This window comes from Chlamydotis macqueenii, chromosome 9 (assembly GCF_036417535.1).
Source record: "Chlamydotis macqueenii isolate bChlMac1 chromosome 9, bChlMac1.mat, whole genome shotgun sequence".
Taxonomy (NCBI): domain Eukaryota; kingdom Metazoa; phylum Chordata; class Aves; order Otidiformes; family Otididae; genus Chlamydotis; species Chlamydotis macqueenii.
The window spans coordinates 2,517,288-2,539,308 of record NC_141564.1 but is presented as its reverse complement, the minus strand read 5'-3'; the positions used below and the strand labels follow the sequence as shown (position 1 = coordinate 2,539,308).

Genomic DNA, 22,021 nt, shown 5'->3' with positions numbered 1-22,021 from the left:
CATCTATTTCTGCAGTATGAAAAATAAGGAAGAGTGATGGAAAATGACACCGAACCTAGAGCCGTGTGAGAATTGCTCAGATGCCAGCCCAGCCATCTGGTAATGCTGTTGCGCTTACGAACGCAACGGTTATTGCTTCTTCAGGCAGCGATCGGCAAGTGCATTACCCATCACAGCACGTGTAATTTGTAGGTATTACTCGATTCATTTTACAAGTGAGCTAGCGGTTTAACAGCTGTGTCTTGTGTGTTTAGTCTTACCAGCACACTAAGGGGAAAAAGAAAGAGAAATGCAGCATCAGGCCATGGATTATGCCTGTAACGAAGGGTTAGGCATATATTTTCCATGGCAGCTTGCAGAGAGTCATCGTGTTGTCTTCATAATGGATTCTGTCTTTGTTCAGTTTTCTGACTGTCCTCAAATTTTTTACTTGGGGAAAGGGTTCACATTAGACTATCTCTTAAGCTGTGTTCTGAAGAATTCCTGCCCCATGGGATGTCTCAAGCCTCAACTTTTGCGTCCTTTGGTGACGGAGATTGCTGCCACAAAAGGCTCTCTAGGAGACAGGGACCTTGAGAAAAAAAAAAATCTGGCATCCGAAACAATGTTGTGACCTTTTCATTGTTGGAGTGCCTGGCTGTAACTCTGCTTTATTGGTCTGAACGTTTTCCAAAAGGGGGCTCGGGAAGGTGGGAGTAACAGCACGTGGATTATTAAATGTTATAGCCTAGGTTGGGAGTGATGCAGATGTGGAGAGGTACGTGTGAGAGGCAGTTGCTGAACACGTAAGAGACCTGTATGTGAAATTTCCAGGGAAATTTTGTGAAGTTCGGGGGGGAAAAAAAATTATCTAAAAGTTAGAAAGAAATCTCAAACAAGAAATAGCCAGTAATCTTAAATAAAAAATAAATTACTTCAAATTAAGCAAGTATTTTTGCCATGATCAACGATTTTCTGTTATGCAACACGTAATATAATTTGCAGCAAAAGTAATTTTGAAACACAAAATTAAAAGCTCCAATTTTCCATTTTCTAGCTCTTGTTTTTAGACAAAAATACAGTTTCTACAGGGTGCAGCTTGAGAAACCTGACTTATGGCACCGGTACGCAAGTGGCATATGTTTTTTCAGGTGGTTATTCCCCCATGTCTTCCCATCCCACCTCTTCATGTCTGTAGAAGGCTCAGGGATTCCTTCCAGGCCTTTTTAAAATTAAACTGTTTTTCAGAAGCATGGGCTAACAGATGGAGAAGAGTTGTTATTACCAGCTAGCCAAAGTAAATACGATTGCAAAGAGTTTTCAGCAATAATTATGCATAATTACGCTTCAGCTGAACTTTGGGGGATTGGATAAATCTGTGGATGTACCTGACCACTCTTCCTGTGCTTTTGTTGAGATGCTAAAAAATCCAGAGACTTGCTCTGGGTTATGCTTTAGTCTACCAGATAATGTGCTCTTGGTGCCGGCTCCGTGATTTGTCGAGAAGAGGGAGGAAGAATCCAGACTTGGCAAGCCGGTGCCGCAGACAGATTTTTGTCAGATGAAATCCCAGTGGACGTTAGTCCAACATCAGCTGCTCCTGAGCTATCACATGGGAATGCGCAAGGAGATAAAACAACGTCCTAAAGGGTGGATCCTCTATTTTAAGGGGCAGAGACGGGAATCTGGCTAATGTAATTTTCTTTTTCTTTTCTTTGTGGAGTCGCTCGGAGAAATGATGGAAAATGCTGGTTCCAAACACAGATACAGTTCTGTCCTTGCATTCTTCATTTCAAGTTGCTTAACTCCTCTCTCTTGCTTTTTCCTGCATGTGAAGAGAGGTTAATCCTATCTGCCTTTTACCTCAGAGGGATTGTGAGGGCAAAGTTTGGAAAAGAATTCACCGTCTATGCAAAGAGTCCACAAGTGATTGCAGGGGAAAGGGAAAAAAAAAAAAACAAAAACCAGACCTACCGTTGGGAAACTCCAGCACCAGTCAGCCACTTTCTGGAAGTGGAGTGTCCTGTTACATAAACATCCTTGAAGCTTTGCAGAAGGGGTGACATTCACATCACATATGTGGGGGCCTGACTAATTGGGCTTTGTGTGCGAAGAACGGGGATGGAGAGGATAAGGAAGTGAAATCCCCAAGGTGCAAGCTGGGCCGCCTCCTTCCCATGGCCTGGACCGTTGCTTACGTGTTGAAAAGGGGTCTCGCAGCCTCCTGTGCCACTGAGCTGATGACTGGGAACTCCGTGGGCCCCACGACCCAGCCTGCATCCTGATTTTCCCTCCCCAGCAGGCTGGGAGGCCAGCTGCAGCAGCCTCCGGCAGTCGCTCACAGAGCATCCCTCTGCCCAGGAGCTGTTAACGGCCCTTTGTACCAAAATCTGCGTTAGCTCAGTGGTCCTGGTCTGTGTATGAGCAGCACGTGGACCGTGCAACTCTTGGCTGCTTCTGCAAACAGTGGCGGAAAGGGGCTGCTAACTTCAGGAGCTCCAAGGTGCCCCCGGACGAGTCCGGACCCTTCCACTGATTTCGTGGGGAACCAAACCCCCATAGCTGCTGTTTTGGTGGCCAGAGTTAGGTGGGACCAGCTCCCCTCCATCCAAAACTCACTTGACACCCAGGACCCGGTTTTCCACAGCCCCACACCTTGTGGCAAAGTGGAGCCGCAGCATGAGTTCAAAGTCGGCGCTTTGTTTTGCACACACTTTGTAAAGCTTTGTCACTAGACCCAGGCCAAGAAAATAACCTGTTTCCTTTCCCTTTTTTTTTTTTTTTTTGGGGGGGGGGGGGGGGGGGGGGAGGAACAAATATATATATATGGAAGGCATGTAAAAAACTTGAATAGTGTTTACTCTAAAATTCATGTGTATATTTTTCTATATTTTATGACAGACACAGAATAACGGTGAAATAACGGAACAAGCTGAAGGAGCCAGTGCTGAACTGGTGAGGAAAGAGTAAAATCAGAATTCCCAACTCTTTTTTCTTTTCACAGCTGTTAAGAGTTCAGTGGGTTGAACTGCAATCCTTCAAGTTCATCTGTTGACTCCAACGCAAAACTATTATAAACTGTGCCTCTAAAGCACGTGATGAAACATTTCTTGAGAGCTATTTATTCCAACTGCTGCAGAGGAAACTTTTCAGAACACCCGGCATTTGGTAGAGGAAAGGTCTCTTGAGCTTTGCAAAAGGAGGAATTATTTGCATACAGACGTAAGTTACTTCTTGATTTATTTTTTTTCCCCCCCTGTACCATTGAACAAAATAATACTTTTAACTCTTTCCCTCATGGTCAAGTAGGACAAAACTATATTTAATTGCCTAGCAGAGTATTTTTATGTAGTTTTCTTTCTTTAATTGAGTGGATTGGGGGTTTTATAATGCAGCGTAGAACTCAATGTGATTTAATGTTAAGTATTTTCTTTCCTCTAACGTTATTTTGGTTAGAATATTAATGCAGAAATAGGATAGACTGCAAGCTTCCATCAAGGGTGTCCTGCAAGCTTACAAATTAACAGTGGCAAGGATTAGTTTGAGGGTGTCTTGTTTTCAGATGTTTCTTTTGCATCTTCGATCTGAAGTTCAATCTCACACGTTCTCCTCCAGGCTTGAGCTGTGGTAAAGCACTTTCCATGCTGAAAATGGACCATGCAAACATGACCCAAGCTGTGCTTGATGCCAAAGCCCGCAACGTGGAGAGCAACAACAGCAACGAGTATTTCTACATTCTGATCGTCATGTCTTTCTACGGGATCTTCCTGATAGGGATAATGCTGGGCTACATGAAATCCAAAAGTAAAGAGAAGAAGTCCAATTTGCTTCTGCTGTACAAAGACGAGGAGAGAGAATGGGGGGAAGCTGTGAAGCCTCTACCGACAATATCGGGGCTGAAATCTGTCCAGATCCCTGTGATGCTGAACATGCTGCAGGAGAGCATGGTGCCGTCCTTGTCCTGCGCCATCTGCTCGATGGAAGGCAGCAGCGTCAGCTCCGAATCCTCCTCCCCGGACGTGCACTTCACCATCCAGGAGGAAGTGCTGGATGCCGAACTGGGGGAAGTGTCAGAAACCCTCCTCAACGAAAGCAGCGAGGGATCTGCAGAAAACATTCACAAGAATTCCTAGCACTTGCAGGGCTCCCTTGATCAGCTGCCAAAGCGTGAGCGGAGCTCCAGCTAAAAACTTGTGGTTCTACTTTCCTGCTTTCCAGTGAGCTCTCCACAGGTATCCGCGCCCCCGGGCCCGAAACATTCCTGAGAGCTGGCAGGACAAGGAAGCAGCGGTAGCCAACACCAAAGTGTAACTTGCACATAATTGGGATGCTTAATTTTTATTTTTCCATTATTATTTCTTACCATTAAGAGCTAAGAACGAGGAGAATATCTGTACATTTTCTAATGAGGTAACTCTTACTGGCATGTCTCTGTATTTCAGAATTCTGCATATATCTGGGAAATGTTTAGGGAAGTCACCCTAACCAAGTACCTGGTTGTTACAGATGATGGGTAATGCTCATTCACACAAAGCTGTGATAGACTAGAAGTATTTTTACTGTGGTTTGTTTTTTTTTTTTTTTTTAATAATAAACCACAGCCAACAGCAGATCTGCTCCACGAGGCCTCAAAATTTGAAATTTGTCACTGCTGTAGTTGAAGGGAGACTGCAGCGTGGCTGGAGACTGACTTTAGGCACAGAAAGAATAAAAGAAAAAGAAAAAAAAAAAAGGCACTGAATTTCTGGGAGGTTTGTAAAGCCCCGTTTCAGATCCATGCCACTATATCTATCTTTGCTTAAATTATTCCCAGACTGGCTGGGTCAGCCAGTACTAACTTCTTCTGCAATCCAGCCTGTCACTGAGTTACTAGGAGGAAAAGTGTGGTTTTTTTCTTCTGTATTTTTTAAAGACAAGTACATTTGATCACTAAAGGCAAAGATCTGCAAGTTTTTAAAAAAAAAAAAGAAGACATTAAAAGATCTTTGTTATGAGGTGTAAGATGTGGAAAGGCTTGAACAAATGCTGCTCTGTTACGCCCTCCTTTGAAAAACAGGTGGAATTCAGAACAGAATTGAACCTAACAAGGGGGAAATCCCAGCCCCACTGAGTCCTCCTGACTTCAGGGGACACACACAAGATTTTGTGCCACTGTGTTGGAGTTAAATTCTCCATTTGAGGTCAGTAAAGCTGTACCCATTTACATCGTTAAGGAATTAAAGAATCAGGCCTTTCTGCTCTATTTAAGCCAGCGTAGATAAACATTGCATCACATCCTCTTTTTAAAATCAGCTTGCATGTGACTATAAATTTCTATTAAATTTCTGTAAATTTCTATCTAAAGTCATTTCTATAAATTTCTATAAAGTCATCAGTAACAATTTTTTGAAACCACCACAAGCTTCTCCCCCTAATTTAATGGTACTGTGATTTTTTTTGAATGCTCCTGAAATTAGTTACTGCATTATTGCACTGTTAAAAGAAGTAATGTTAATATTGTAGCAATGTATGATGATTTCAATCGTGCCTTCTATTTTCTTATAACTTATTACGGTGCTTGGATTAGTTCTGAACCGTGAGGGCTGAATCGAAGCATTGCACAGCAAAACGCTTGTGAAATATCTCCACGTACTTCCTGCGCTAAAATAGCTCCGTGATTTATCTACTGGCCTTAGAGGTCCAGAGAGAGCTTGAAAAAATACGAACACTGAAATGAACCGAGGCAAGAGCCTGCGGTATTTCTGCCGTTTTGGAGGGAGAACTCTGCTTTTTTGGCTTGGACGCTTGGTACGCCGCGGCCCGCGGATGCGGCGCTGCCTCTCTCCCGACGCAGCAGAACAAAGGCTCCATTGTGCTCGGAGAGGGCCTGCTCCAGTTCAGTGGGAGTTTTTCCATCGACTTCAGTGAACTTTGGATCAGACCATATAAAGGTTTTTTTGGTAGATTTTACTCCAAAAGGGGCTGTTTTTAAGTTTGAAAGAAGCCAAATGAAGTTTGGCACTTTGCCTGGAATCACTTGAATCCTGAAACTTTCCAAATGAGACTGACCTGCATGAGTTGTCACATTTTCCATTGCTTTCTCCTTCATCCTTTTGGTATAAATGTATTTGTATCTGTAAAAACCTGATGTATATAATTCCTAATGTCGAGTTGTATATAATTGTCTCATGTATTTAAAGTTTATTGTTTCTACTGGCACTAATTTTTATTTAAATAAAGAAACACGTTTCCTGGAAAAGTTTCCATGTCTGCTCGCTACATCAAATAGATTTCCAGTAACGAGACTGGATAAAATTTCTATGGAATCCTTTTCTCAGCCTCTTTTTGAAATGATATCTCACTTTTGACAGCCCTGCAGCGTTGCGGGCTGAGCCAGGCCTTCCAGATCTGCTTGGTACTGGCTCCTCGGGGTGCCGAGCAACCTCGTCCCGCTCAACTCCGGCCCACGCGCGAACAAGGCCGTGGAGGTACCCAGATTTTAATTTTAAACTTGCATTGTAGCAAATTGAGTAGGCCAGTGTTGAGGTTGTGGGCAAGTATCCGAGACAGGTCTCTGTTCCCACTGGATTTCCAGTACTTGGCCATGCTACGTAGCTGGCTCGGTCACAAGCTTTGGCCCTGGCTCTTATTGCTGCTTTGTCATTTCCAGTGTTAGAGATAGGAGAGATGTGGAGATTCTTGGGTCCCAATGTAGGGCGGAAGCGCTTAGAGGCAACTTTGCCCTTCCATATCTCCTTCAAGCTGTGACGGTACGTACAGGGTTGTAGGCCAAGACCTCCTTGCCTATGGGGTAATTCGGGATTGTTCCAAAAATCAGGTCGCTATGAAGTTCTATCTGCTTGCTTTCCCACACAACCTCTTCCTCCGTGCTCTGCTCTCTTCACTCCCTCCCTATTAAATAATTCTGGGGCCTGTTCACAAGCTTCTGTGGACCTAAAGCTACCCGTCAGCAGGGCCGTGCTTCCCTCCGGCGGCGTAATCTCCCGGGACACCCTCAGTGTCCTGGAATCGCAGGTCAGTAATGTTGCATCTTCCACGTTTCCCCATCCTGCTGCCTCAGTGTTTCCATTGCCGCAGTAATGAATCAAGGGGTTTCTGACAGCGCTGGTGATAAGAAGGGAAAACCAGAACCAAATGTAAATTACAGCTCTGCTCTGTGGATCAAAAAGCGAGCTTATTCCAGCAGTTTCTTGCGTTAAATTGAGCTACTCTAAAGGGAAACACTGTGTGCTTTGGGGGCTATGTACACCAAAGTGGGCTAGTAAGCACGAAAATGTGGCCACCTTCTTGCAGACTGTGATGGAGCTGTCCTCGGCCCATGTGGTTTGAGAAAGTATGCGTGATAGTTTGGTATGTATTTAACTTTGGTATGTATTTAACTTTCCCCTATTTAACACTAGGGGAAAAAAAAAGAAAAGAAGCAAAGATATATTTTAGCTCTGAAAGTGAATTGGGTGTGCAGCGGAACGCAACGATGCCTTGAAGACAGAGCAGTGGCCCAAGGCTACCAGGTAGCTGTTATTTCAAAGCAAAAGAAGCGCCTTTAATCTTGAAAAACTACAGATGGAAGGATGAAAATTGCCCCTATTAAAACTCGTTTCGAAATCCTTTTAACTACTAAGGAGTAAAAGGTAATATTTATTTTTTTTTTTCCCCCCAAAATGCCAGCCATTTCCAGTGTGCTTCAGTAACCGAGTTAAATCCCATTCAGAGCGAATAGATCGTGGCTTCAGAGCGATGAAAATTACTGTAATTTGACTGGATGGAGGTGATTTTATTTTTACAAATGCATTCTTTCTTTAAAGACCACCAGCAGTTAGGCTCTGTTTCTTGGCAGTGCTACATCTCCTATGTTTGCTGGAGTCGTTAACGCGTAACACCTTTGGTAGAACAGGAAAAGGCGGCCACGTGTGTCCGTGGTCCGGCTCCAGAACCAACCGTAAATGTAAGAGCCAGCTCTCAGGATTACCACCCTGGGGCCTGTGATGGGAACTGGCTGACGTACAATCCTACCATGCTGATTTTATAATCTTTTTGGACCTTATTGTTCTAGCGGGAAGAGTATTTCTCCCTGAGCTGACAGCTGCGTTTTAGATTTAAAATGTAAGGTTGAGATCCAAGAGGCATTAAAAAAAATAATAATAAAATTGTTTAAGCTGTTGTTTTTTAAGCACTGATGGTATTTGCCTCTGCGTGTTTGGTTGATTTGCTTTCGGTTTTTTTCCGTTTCCACACGCCTCTGCAGTTTCTACTGCGTACAGGGGCAAGATGAGCTGCTGCCTTCGTGTATTGCCACTTCTGTAGCCATCTCAACCAAGGGAAGAGAACGGAAAAAGACTACAGAATCAATGAGCACCGGAGTTTTCAAAGCTTAATTTTGGTTTGGGTTTGGGTAGGGTTGCAGTTTATATTAGACCGGGTTAGACTGAGGCTTTTGCAGTCCCGAGAAGTGATTAAAAGAAGGATAATAAAGGCTATTGAGTGGTGCTTTACGGATGTTCCCATCTCTCTGCCTGGGTAATCTGCTTAATTGTCCTGTGCTTGATCAGCAGATGATGCTACGTATATCCCTGTCTGAGAATATGATGTGTTGTAGACGTGAAATGCTTGCCCACCTAGGAACAACAAATCTTTTTGCCGCCCCCACCCCCTTAATACTATTAGATGCTAGAGTAGCCACTGGCAACAAATGACAACTGTTGGCATCTGTGACCATCCGGACCCACTGGACCTCCTCAGGTCGGCAGAAACCAAACAACAGGGCCTTTTCGCTTGGTTGAGATGTCAGTGAGCAGGGCGGTAGCCCTGGGATGCGGGAGAGCGAATTCACCTCCCTCTCCTGCTCCGTACCACTGTGGTACTTCGGAAAATTACTTGCTTTGGTGAAGACTCTCATTTATAAACTGTGAAGAAGAGCACATCTTCACTGCCTGTGGCTGATGTGAGAGTCACTATGCTGAGAACCTCAGGGTGCTGAGCTCTGATGGAAAGTGAGAAAAAAACCAGATGATTTGTTACTCATTGTACTCAGAGAAGGAACCAAAGTCAGTCAAAATTAAAGAATGTACTCTATTTAGCCAGGGCCAGCACGTGATTTCTCCATCCCCTGCATCTTACCTCTGAATGCTGGGCCAGCAGCAAGCCTGCCACGGCGCTGGTCCCCAGCCTACCCCTCCCTGGGACAGCTGTGTCTCATCCCAGCCACGAGAACGTTAGCTGAACAGTGCAGGCAAGAGGATGTGGGACGCACAATGTTCGCAAGAGATTTGGAATTCTGTCCTAGAGAATACACAAAAGAACGAGACTTTCCTTCTCCGCAGGAGGAAATGTAAACCGTGCCAGGATGTACGTCGCCTGGCTCTCTCTTCAGAATGTGATAAGCTCATCAAGCAAGGCTTCCTGTAAGAGAGACGAGAGGAGGAAGAGAAAAAGAGTGCTGCTGCGGTGATATTTTAACAGCAGGTATGGAGCTATGCAGTAGCAGACAGACTACCCTTGAACGTTACACCCACAAGCCCCAGTGGTGGCTCTTTCAGGGCTTTAATGGACCACCATCTCATAATCTTCCTTACAGATACCCGATGCTACATCGCTCTCGGCAATCCTGTCAGCCACAGCAGCCTAATGAGTGTCATTAATCACTTTTCAGCCTGCTAGCACTGTGCTTCTGCTACACTGGGAAGCAGGGAACGCTCTTGACACTTGCAGAAGCATCGAGCAGTGCTGGGGCTGCTGAAAGCCCGAGCACCAACTGGGACATTTCTCCAGATGTGACTTTCCACACGCGGGGAGAGAGAGAGAACGGTGGGAGGTCTGGGGTTCCCTGTGCGTGCGGCTTAACTTTGATGACTTGCACAGGATTTTACACCCAAGGATGCTGTTGACTTTGGTTGGAAGGGTGAGTGTTATCGAAGAAATGACGGTGAGGCACGTGGGTGATGTGATGGTGGCACCTACCTGTATTTACCGAGGAACTGCTCATTGCGTCTTCACCCAAGGAAACAGCAGCAGCTCTGTCACATTCTGTTGCCTGGAGTCTGGCTCTTAAACATAATTAACTTCAGTCACATCTAATTAGCTGCTCTTTGGCCAGGATGTGTATCTCAGATGGATTCTCAGTGTAAAGGTTTTTTTCTACTATATTCGTCAAGAATGAAAGACCAGGTGGAAAGGCTTGTGTGGTTTCGCCTCGGCAGGGAGCCGTCACTCGGGAGGTGCAAACAGCTGCCAGCAGAGCTAACCGTCATCGGCGGTCATCGTGCAAGCAAAAACATTGCCGTAGGGCTGGCTGCTCAAGGGTTTTACTGCTTCAGGTGAGCGATAGATACCCTACTTAGTCTTTGGGTGGATATTTACGTATTTAGGTTATTATTATTTAGGCATTTATTAATACTTAGGCATTACTATTCTAATAAAACTCATGGAGGACATTCAAAGTATCACAGGATTCTTCCTGCCAGTGAAAAGAATTTTGTCCACGGCTTCTCTTCCACGACCTTTCATTTGTCGTGCGAAGGACTATCATCAGGAACGACGAGAACATTATATTCGTATGGAAAGAAGAGAACATGACATTCGTATGGAATGGGCAGAGCTTCGGGATTAAAAGTGTCCCATATAGGAATATTTGTGAGGTACGTGTATGCCAGGGAAGGATCGCAGCCCCAGGAGTTTCGAGTAAAAGCACTAGACACTTTTGAGTCCTTATATTTATGATGTCTAGACAGACAGTGAATTTTCCCTCATTTTTCTGTTGAGACCTGTGCCAGTTTGAACTGGGAGAGTCCAATAAACGGATTTCTATCTGTATGTATGTTCCATATGGGCCTATTTTTCCTCCCTCACTACCATTTTTCTTCAGGACTTTGGCTCAGGGAATTTATTTTTTCAGGCCTCTCCTTATCTTCTTCTCCTTTCCTGCATGAAAGACTTAGCTTAGGGCACTTAAGTCAGGTTGAACGTGATTTTTTTTCTGTTCCTTTGCACTTTCAAACACTGACGGCTACCGTTTCATTTGAGTGGCGTGGTACGTGCGTTCCTAACAGCTATGGACAGTTCACACACGGACATATGGTTAACATCAACTTTATAGCGGCCTGGAAGCGCACGGGGTTGTGTGAATTTTTCCTGTTATAAAGCGGGGCACGGAGCTTGTTACTTCTACTGTGGGTCACCAGTTCAAATGCAAGCCCAGGTCAGGACTAGCTAAGCTTGGCGTGGGGATTTGGTGGCTTTTGCGAAACCGGCTCTGCGGGCCTGGCAACCTCAGCACAGTGAAAGGAGGTTGTGTGGAGACAACGAGGAGATGTTTTACGCCTCTGCCTGCAAAAGCAGCAGCAAGCCTGGAAATTGGGTGATGTGAGTTAGCTAGGGAAATCTCTGGCTGGTGGGGAACTGGTGGAAACCCCTTCCCAGTGACCTCCGAGCTAGGTCTGGTGGGAGCGGTGATGATGCTCCCCGAAGCACAGTCCCCGATGGCACCACTCACAAAAGGCTCCTGGGCTGTCAGAGTGGAAGGTACGTGGAGGACCAGCCCCTTTCTTCCACCCACCCTGATTTTGGAGGGGTGGACCTTCTTCTCACAAACGTTACAGGCAAGGTGGCATCAGGGGTTGGTGAGGGGCAGGCTCCAGGTAGGATTTGGGGAGATAACCCTATGTGCCCCTGCCACGTCCCCTCCAAGCCAGGAAGTTGTCTTTCAAACCCAATGTCACTCCCTTTCCCTTTTTTTATTTTTTTTTTCTTTTTGTTCCCTCTGGGCTCTGGAAACATGCACTTTATTGCTCCACAGCAACTTCCCTGAGCTCAATCTGGGAGATTAATGGTTTATTGAAGAACAGGCAGGATTTAGATTGTCATCAAGAGACCCATAAAAACAAGCATGTAAAAAGCGTTATGGAAACAGAGCGTGGCCCCTCGGCATTTTCAAGGGTGGAAGCTGGGCCATACACATGCCCTGCATCCAGCTCCTGCACCCCATTGCTGGGGGCACACGTGGAAGGGCAGCGGGAGTCATTATTTGTCCTGGAAATTAATGAGTCCCCGGTGATGTGATTTGCTTTCAGTGTACCTTTGCACACAAGCTGATTTTTTTTTTTTCCGGGCTAGCCGCCGCTTTATTTGTGCGTGCATGCGTGTGTGTGTGTGTGCGCGTTGTATGTCACTGAGAACACATTAATAGCCGTCAGGAACATTTCTTTTGGAATCCTCACAGATATCCCTAGCGATCCAATTTGAAGCGTTGCCTGGAAAATGATTAACTCCTCTCTTTGGTCTGTGAGGGACGGGATTACACAAAGCCGCTCCGCCGCGTCGGGCCGTGTCCAGCTCATTCCTGTAGCCATCCTCATGTTCCTCTCCAGGGACCCGCGCTTTTAGGGAGTCCTGCACGTAAGCTTTTGTTGCATCTTCAGGCCAAACCGTTCCATTTCAGCACAGGTCCATAAAAGTGGCAGTGCCACAAAGCCCTAGGGAAATGCTTGGTTGCAAACAGCCAGCTGAGCCGCGATACAGCGAAAACAGCACAGCCCTTTTTTTTTTTCCCCCTCTCCTGATCTTTTTCATGAGATTCGTTATTGGTGGTGGTTTTTCGTGTGTGGAAACAGTAACTTCACACTGTGCTGTGTGGTGGCTCTGCAGTTGTCATTGTTCCCCCAATTATTGAAAATTGGCTGAAGTTTGCTCTTTCCCCATGCGATCGCGGGACCTGCATATAAACCCCAGAGCTGAAAAATGAATGCTAAGTGTTGTAATGCCACAGCTGGCTTGTTTAGGAACGGGTTTCTTTAGTTAAGGGTTTAAAATAGAAGCTCTGAAGGTTTGTTAGGACACCTCATCCTCGCACAAGTAACCATTCACTCCGTTACCTTTGATCCAGCATCTCCCACCCTCTCCGGCCTGGATATCATAATAGAAGTGAAAGAAAAATAGTAAAATGGCACCTATTTCTTTAGCTTTGTATACTTCTTGTCAATCTGATAAAAGAGGGGGTTCCTCTATGAATGGCCCCAAAAACTCTCAGCATTTCAGGCATGCGGGTGGGGTCTCTTCACACTCAACTTGGGGTTTTTTTTGTCCAGTTCACACAAGTTTCCTTTCCTTCAGTCACAGATATCCCCGAGGGCGGGTTAAGCTGCAGCCTGCCTATATCTTGCCTTTCACAGATGCTTTTTTTTTTTTTGCATTTTTCTTCCCATTCTGCCTTGGCTCGGCAGGACAGGAATTGGGCTGCCTGATACCAGAGCCCTGCCCAACAAGGGGCAGGCTGGGGGTCCTGGGGCACCCCAACACCCCCTTCCACCCACCATGGGGGATAAATCTGTTGGGGGTGAAGAAAACCATCACAGATACAGGGCAGACACGTGTCGTGGCCACGCGGCTGCCTGCACACAGCACTTCCGTGCAGCCTGCCGGCTGTTTCATTTCCATGCATGGAGCGACTGGAAGTTATTGAAAAAACTCTCTCTTAATTACGCCGATAGACTCTCAGAGGAAACTGTCAGGTGATAAAAGCCATAAAATGAGAATAATTGCCTGAAAGCGAGGGTAGCGAGCAGCTTGCAGAGCGACACAGGGCTGCGGGTGCTGCAGAGGGCTTGCAGCCCCCCATGGTGTATTTCCCAGAGGTTTTTGTTGGGGGGAGCCCGTGCCAGTGTTTTTTCGAGCTCATGGCAGCCACAGTGTCTCCACCCGAGGCTGTTTGTGTCAGGGGAACTGGGGGCCAGCGGTGGGCCCGGGGCCATGGCGAGGGGCGAAGGCAGAGGCTGAGGGAAGGTCCCGCCAGGCCAGGCCGGGGTAGAGGGTGCCATGCAGGCCCACCACCCGCCAGACCGACAACGAGAATAACAAACCCTGTGATTTTCTCCGTAATTGCACCTCTGGGTGCCGTTGCTCACAGCTTTATGCTTTTTCATACCCCCTGAGGCATGTTATTACTCCCCAGCAGCCACGGCACGCTACCCTTTATTGCTTAATTACATATCCCCAGTTTGAGTAACGCCTCTGCTTGGGAGGCTCGTCAAGCCCTATTAACAGATAGCATTAGCTTTCCAGCGCGGAAAGATGCCCCAAATTTATGCGACGGACATTTTATCACTGCTGCATCTTTAACACAAATAGCTCCGATGTCAACGACTCCTTTTTGAAGGATAAAAACAAACGTGGAGCAGTTTGGTGAATGCCTCCCCCCATGGCTGGGGTTGTTCTGACCATGGACGCAGAGGAGGGACGTGGCCCATCCGTGGCGGCAGCAGTGATGATCACAGCCCTGGTTTCAGTCATGGGGTGATCAAAAGCAATTTTTTTCCCACAGACTGAAGTCTGCTTCAGCTTTGCCTTGTTGGTATTTGTGAAACCTCTAATTAGGTGCCCTTTCATTTCACTTTGTGTCTGAGGATGGTACTGTGTCGTCCTCTGTTCTCAGGAGTTTTCGTATTTCCAGTGACTTATGAAAAGGGCAATTCTGTCAGGCATTTTGTGACCTTTAATTTGGGAGAATGTCATTCCTGAGGATTACTGTGGTCATTTTTTCTACTGTGCTCCTTGTAGCGATAATTTCACAACGGTGGCCACTCTAGAAAACGAGACTACAGCTTTCTAAGCACGGACTAAGGAAGCCCATAGTGAGTTCCTTTCTGCCCAAGCTGTATAAAAAGAAAACCTTTCTTTCTTAAGTTTAGTGTTGTTTAATGTCTATAGTGAGGTAGCTCAAATGAGCGAAAAAAAATCAGAAGAAAAAATTCTGGCAAACAGTAAGTTTGTTGGGAAAATTATATTAGGTCATCTCAAAACTGTTTATGAATTCAGGTCAAGTTTTCTAACTAGTTACTCCTGGGATTTTATTGTTTTTCTGGGAGTGGATTTTCCTTCACGTTAATTTTTCCCTTTTACTTAGCTCAGGGGTTAATGCATTTGCCACGAAACTGGGAATCCCTCAGCCGGTTCCAGTCTGTGCTTGGGTGGAGCTCGGTAATCCAGTCCCACTTAAATCACGGGCACTTTTTGAGTCTCTTCGGAAGAAAGGGCAGTGCACCCGCAGCTTCTCCCATTGGACCTATGTTCCCAGAGCACAAAATGCACATTTCCTGAGCCGGGGAAAAAGAAATGGCAAAAACTCCCTAGCCCGGTGGTTAGCAAAGACACAGAAGCAAGACGATGTTGGGTTTCGGTTCCTGCTCCTGTGGCTGTAACTGGTATAAAATTGTACGAGAACATCGTGACACTGTAAGATTTGGCTGCTCTTTAGTGTGGCAGCCAAAGTGCTCTCACATGAGACGTCCATTCCCTCAGGGCCGGGGTGGAAATCAGCCTCCATCCATTGCTTCTTGGATTTAATACCGGAATTAAATACCCTATCCTCTCTTTTTCTTTTTTTTTTTTGCAAATGTTTTGCGAAAACAACGGTGTTTCACTGCTTCAACGTGCTTGTTAAAGGTGCTGCTGGGTGCTGCAAACCTTTCTAGCGCGAGCATAAGGGAGATAGCTCATGAGACAGAAGGAACCATTTGACCTCTTTTCTTCTCAGTCTGTCCTGCGTATAGAAAAGGTGGGGCTGGGCTGACATTTATATTTCTGAGAAGAAACCACCCTGTCTTTAAATTGTTCTTTGGGTTTTTCCATCTGATTTTATAAATGACGTGTTCTTTTACTGCACCCTTAACTGGAAACAGAGCCCTGTGTTTTTCTTAGTAGCTGGGGAAGGTGTTGGGGACACAGTGTTGGGAAAAACCCTGTGAAAGACCAACTCTTAAACCCAGGCTTTTGGACCAGTTCGTGAAAGAGAGATTGCTCACAATGGTCTCTGCATCTGTTTTTACTGGGAAAAATAAAATTCCTTTTTGAAGTCAGGAAGGACGAAAATACTGGGAATAACCTGTAAGCTTGAATTTCAGGTGTACCCTTACAGGTATTTCTAGTCAGCTAATGGAGCCAGCTAATAGGGCTGCAGAAACATCTCAAAGTGTTAACACTTCTCTCCCCTGGCCAATCTGATCCATGCAGCAAACAACCAAAATGTTGCCCTGTGACAGGTGTGGTAGAGACTGAATGGAAACTTCTCAAGCAGCTTTTAAGAGGACTGTTGCATCCTCTTGTCATGGGTTCATGGCAATCCCAGGCACAAATCCAGGCTGGGCGGAGAATGGATGGACAGCAGCCCTGAGGAGAAGGACTTGGGAGTGCTGGTGGACGAGAAGCTCAACATGAGCTGGTAATGTGCTCTTGCGGCCCAGAAGGCCAACCACATCCTGGGCTGCATCAAGAGAAGCGTGGCCAGCAGGTCAAGGGAGGTGATTCTGCCCCTCTACTCTGCTCTGGTGAGACCCCACCTGGAGTACTGTGTCCAGTTCTGGAGCCCCCAACACAAGAAGGACATGGACCAGTTGGAGAAGGTCCAGAGGAAGGCCACGAAGATGATAAAAGGGCTGGAGCACCTCTCCTGTGAGGACAGGCTGAGAGAGTTGGGGCTGTTCAGCCTGGAGAAGAGGAGGCTCTGGGGAGACCTTAGAGCGGCCTTCCAGTGCCTAAAGGGGGCTGCAGGAAAGATGGGGAGAGACTCTTCAGCAGGGCCTGGTGTGACAGGACAAGGGGTAATGGTTTTAAAATAGAGGGAGGTAGATTCAGATTAGATATTAGGAAAAATTTTTTTACACTGAGGGTGGTGGAGTACTGTCCCAGGTTGCCCAGAGAGGTGGTGGATGCCCCATCCCTGGAAACATTCCAGGCCAGGTTGGCTGGGGCTGTGAGCAACCTGATCTGGTTGGAGATGTCCCTGCTCCTGGCAGGGGGCTTGGACTGGATGGGCTTTGAAGGTCCCTTCCAACACTAACCATTCTATGATTCTACGATTCTTTGATTCTCTGAATGCTGCAGGGCCTGCCTGCACAGTACCATGCTGGGAAGAATGGCCCAGAGCATGATGGCAAAGCAAACAGGACACCATTTGGTGGGTTTTATACTCTGCACCCCTGCATGAAAGACAAAGAGGCCAAATCTCACCATGGGACAGAAAGGAAGAAAATGGTCCGAGCTGCCAGATCTGGAAAAAAGATTGGGCACCTGTGACCTGTGAGAAGGTGGGGCCCCATGACTGTGAATTGGCTGTGGGGCGTAACACAGAAGCAGGAGACTTGTGAAAGAAGTATTTAGGAAATCTCCTCTCATTTTACAACATGCTGCTTCATTTTCAGGTCTCCTCTACAAGTGCTGACCCTTTCTAGCTTGGGGAAGCTGAGGTGGTGAGGACAAAAAGGAGCCTTCTCCGCTGGAACATCTTGGGTTGAGAATTTGAAAAATCTCAGTCTTTCATCAAAGTCAAATCTGATCACCAGCAGTTCCAGGATGTAAGCAAGAGAAAAGGTAGCAGCTTGCACTGGATTTTTTTCTCATAAATTCAGTGAGTAAATGCGCTGGTTTTGCCGTGTGAGCTGCCAGACCGCTGACACCTGGTCCTGGGGCACTGCTCAAGTGTCGAAGTTCACTAAATGCGTTTAGCTGCTAGCACTCTGTAGCTAATATTCTTATTTGATTGAAAGCACAAACCCCATTGGACAAATAATTTATGGGTGCATTGCAAAGATTGTGCAGGATTTTAATTTTAAAATTTTTTTTTTACCATTTTTTTGCATTTTTTTTTTTTTACATTTAAGAGAAACCTAGAATAACAAGGTACTCAAAGGGCATTTTTTTTCACCTGCCAGGGCACTGAGCACCCGTAATCTTCCCAACCAGCCTTCCTAGGAGCCTTTCCAGCCCAGGACCACCCTCCCCCCCAGTCCATCCCCAACTGGGACGACCACCAGTCCCCGCACAGCTCTGGGCCGGGCTGTGGGTGCTGGGCTCAGGGCCTAGGACAGCCCGGGGCCAACTGTGGGGTCTTGCCCCTGTGGTGTGCTCAGGAACCTACAAAGGAGCTTCTGGGCCATGGACGCAGCTGTGGGTGATGCCCCAGGTGAGGCTGGTCAGGGCAATTAAGGCTTATTAGTGCCCTCAGGGCTGTAAGATCTTCTCCCACAGTTCTCCTGTTTGCTCTCAGAAAATGAGAGGAAGGTCTTGTTGCTTCTGTGGCTGGAAGTTATGTTTTTGGTTTGTTCTTGTATCCTGTATGTGCAATCCTTTTTTCATTTTATGTGGACTGGAATATCCTGCTGCAGTAAGAAAGCAGGTAGGCTCTTCTGGTGGAGGCGTTTGTAAGCATGGTGAGATATATCATGATATCTTAGCAGGTAATAACTCATCTCTCAGTCCTCTCATTCCCAGTCCAGCTCAGCTTTAGGGACGTTTGTCTTTAGATCCTTGTGATGTGCCAGGAGAACGTGCCTCCCACCTCATGGGCTGCTCAGAGAGGGTGGAAGGGGTCACTCTGGTAGCTTGTTTAGGATGGGTCAAGCCTAGGAGATCACGAAACTTTAATTCTGATGTTCGTTTGTCATGAGTGGCTGGGAAGTTTCTAGTGTTTTGCATGGTAATGCGTTCTTTGCGCTGCAAAGCCATGGCTTGAAAACTGTGCTATGACTCACCACATTCAAATGTGGCGTTCAGTCGTTTGTCCCACGTATTTGCTGGGTGACCTAGGGACCAGCGCGTGGGCGTGTTGTGTGGTGCATATCCCCAGCTGTACCCAGTTCACAGAGGATGTGTGCATATGGGATGCATTTGCTTGAGAGCCTGGTGTTTTAGCAGGAAGAGCTTATGCTTTTGAGCTTTGTGGGTCACTGCTTCAAGCCTTGATTTGGCCAAAAATGCCCTATGGTGATGCACTCAAAGTTCTGAGGTTTGCTTCAGTTGAGTAGTGAAGTACAGGGAAAGAGGGAGCAGGAGGAAGACTTGCAGATACCACAACCTGTTGCCACAAGTGCACTAGGTTAAGTCCAGTTTCCAGAAACACATAAACCTTAGTTGGGTTTGGTTGTTTTTTTTTTGTTTTTTTTTTTTTTTTGAAGAGAGACACCAGATATGGCAAACTGAAGGTGGAAAGAATGGATAGCTTTATTTTTAAATATCTTGGAAGCTGCAGGACATATTAATGGGTCCTTCTTGTTGCTTTGCTTCCCAGGCTTTTGTGTTGCTTGGGTTGCAGGGCAGCAGCTGCCACCTGGAACTGGAGGGACAAATTGCGAAGAGCAGTCATCACCAGTGGTTTGGCCTTTGGGCACTGGTTTTGGAAAAGATACATGAAAAGTTCCCTGGAAAAAAAAAACTGCCAAAGCATAACTATTACCTGGGGACCTGCTCGTGAAAAGCAATGCGTGGGCAGAGACCAAGTCTCAGGATCTATTGAGTTACAGGCAAAAGAGGCTCAAGGAAATGTGGAACTTCACTAAAAATTTCCCAAAGCTATTTTTCATCAGAAGTACGAAAATGGCAAATTCTGCTCAAAGTTTGTATTGTCTTGCTTTTCATTCGTTGCTTGTGTTGCCATAGCATTGGAGCGATCTGTACAGGTAAGCAGAGCTGTGCTGCCCTTGCTGATGGAAGCAAGTGGAGTGCCACCATGTTCCTCCTGAGTGCTTGCAGACAGGAGAGTCACTGCTTCATGCGGGTATAAGCTGGCATCAGGGTGTGCTAGAGATGATTTAGTGAGACTGGCTGCTGCTGTGGTGATGTTGTGGTTTAGCCCCAGCTGGGAGCTAAACACTACACAGCTGCTCACTCACCCTCCCTGAGCAGGGAGAGGAAACACAATGAAGAGCTTATGGGTTCAGACAAGGACAGGGAGAGACCATCCAGCAGCGCAGTCCATCAGGAACAGCTGCCCCAGCGTGGGCCCTGCATGGGCCACAGCCTCCTTCAGGCATCCACCTGCCCTGAGGTGGGGTCCTCCATGGCGCAGGTGAATCTCTGCTCCAGCACCTGGAGAACCTCCTCCTCCTTCACAGACTTTGGTGTCTGCAGAGTTGTTCCTTTCACATCTTCTTACTCCTCTCTTCCCCACTGCCAGGCCGGGCCCGAGGCAGAGAGCTGGCCAGCCAGGGGGCAAGGCCCACACCTCCACCTTCTCTCCCCACACTGCTGCTTTTTCTCTTTAAGTACATTCTCACAGAGGGGCTGTCGGCTTGGCCCTGACCAGTGGAAAGTCCACCATGGAGCTGGCCAGGTCCACCAGACAAAGGGGAAACTTCTAGAGTCTTCTCATAGAAGCCACCCTTGTCACCCCCACCACCACCAAAACCCAACACATGTCACCTCCCTGTTCCCTGTCCCTTTCACTGTGTAATGGCAGCGTTTTGGCTGGTATTTTGTCCATGTCTGAAGTAGGAGATGCCACCAAGACTTTGCAATCTGGGAAACTACCGCTTCTCACAGAAGCCATTTGCTGTGCAGGTCCTGCTCCTCATCTGACTTGCATTCATAGTTTTCCTCTCGTTTTCAGGCTCTGCATGGTTTTTGGGAGCCGTAATCACAGTTGAAACCACACTTTGCTAGGGAAACGTTCCCTGTTTTTATTCCTGTAATCAGATTTTTATTAAGATTTGTAGTTAAACTGGCAACTGTGGTCTCTGGCTGAGAAAGGTGTTGAGCAACAGACGTCAGGATGCTGAGAGACCATTCCTTGTGTTGTACTGCTAAGCTGACCAGAAGCCAGTGGCTGTAATTCTTGAGCCGATGTGCATGAAGACGCAGAATTATGACCTTTTGAGTCAATCTCAAAAGGGCTTGAAAGTTCAGCACGTGCGAGGCGGTAAAATTGGATCTCCATGAGAAGAAAGCAGCTTGTGCAAGCCCCGCTGTGCATGAGCCAGAGACTTGTAAGCTCTTACCGGCTCAGTAAATGAATGCTTATGTGAGTAAGCCGTGACTTTCAAACAGTTTAACCTTTTGCAGTACGTGGAAAAGCAGATGCTAGTCACACTTGTCGTGAAAGCAGGTAGGCCATGGCACTGCTAGAAGTTAGCCCATTGGTAGGCCTGCAGTTAAAGGTTTTTTTAGAGTACTGACTGAATTAAGAACTGATTTTTAGCTTGTTTATATTATGAAGACTACCCAAACTGTAAAGTTCCTTTTTTAGTCACTTGTTTCCAAAAAGGGATGTGGTTCTTCACAATGTGCCACCTTGAAAAATATGTTGGTTCCTAGAGATGCAAGACATAACGAGTAGCTGGAGCTTATTGCCCTCAGCATGACTGAAATCTTTGTTTAAAACTTGAAGAAAGAGGATTGTTTGGGTTTGTATATCCCATGTGCATGTAAATAAAGGACCTAGATATCTATCTTTGTTACAAAAGGGGTTTATATCACTACAGTCAAAACCTTCAGGTCTGCTTAAGGATGGAATTTAAGGAGCTGTGCTTCCACAAAGCCTCTAAAATTTCCCGTCTGGTTATTTTTAGAAGATCTTGGCTTGCTCAGACTACCGTAGCAATGCATACTGCTAAAATCTGCCCTCTGTCACAACTTTCACGTGGTCTGGGTCCGTTTGGCAAGTGCTTGGTGTGTCCTGGCAGCACTGAGAGAGGTTCTGTTCTGAGAGAGGTGCCCTGGGAAGGCTCTCAGGTGAGCAATGAGGCTGAATTTATGTGGGCATGACTTCTCCAAGCTCTGGATAACTCCAAGAGTTTATTGGTCTGGGTATAATGCCCTCTTAAGATGTCTCAAGTGTTCTCTATAAATAAGTGGTATTGAGAGAGAGCCCAGGTCTATGAAATGTATGGATGACAATGTTGAGAAAGTAATTTTTTTTTTTTCTTTTTTTCTCCTGGTGCTCTGCTGTCTCCAGTGATTATCAGGTCTTAAAAATGTTCTAGTCTTAGAATTCTGGTTCAATCCCAAAGCAATCTAAATTTGAATTCCAGTCTGTTAAAGCTCCTTATGTTTCTATCATTTCTCCTCTGAATATGCAAAATCCTTCAGCTCGTTTTATTCTTAATAACGACCCCCATGGCCTAATTGTGCAGTCACCTAGTAGACTATTTATATAAAGACTTTATAACCTGCTAATCTGTGTGATGTGGTTTGTGTGTCCTGAGACAAAGCAGCGCTTCTGGTGTATTTTATGGCTATAATTTAAACATTCCTGTAATTCGTGCCTATCTAACTTTTTCTTGGC

At 46.2% G+C, this 22,021-nt stretch overlaps 1 protein-coding gene across 1 annotated transcript; it reads left to right on the top strand.

Moving 5' to 3' along the window:
* Positions 1–3,171: 3,171 nt before the first annotated feature.
* On the top strand, positions 3,172–6,208 carry KCNE4 (potassium voltage-gated channel subfamily E regulatory subunit 4). Its single transcript, XM_086754653.1, has 2 exons — positions 3,172–3,201; positions 3,595–6,208. Exon 2 carries the CDS (start codon positions 3,621–3,623, stop codon positions 4,110–4,112), a length of 492 nt encoding a protein of 163 aa, XP_086610779.1. The 5' UTR covers positions 3,172–3,201; positions 3,595–3,620; the 3' UTR covers positions 4,113–6,208.
* The last annotated feature ends 15,813 nt before the right edge of the window (positions 6,209–22,021 follow it).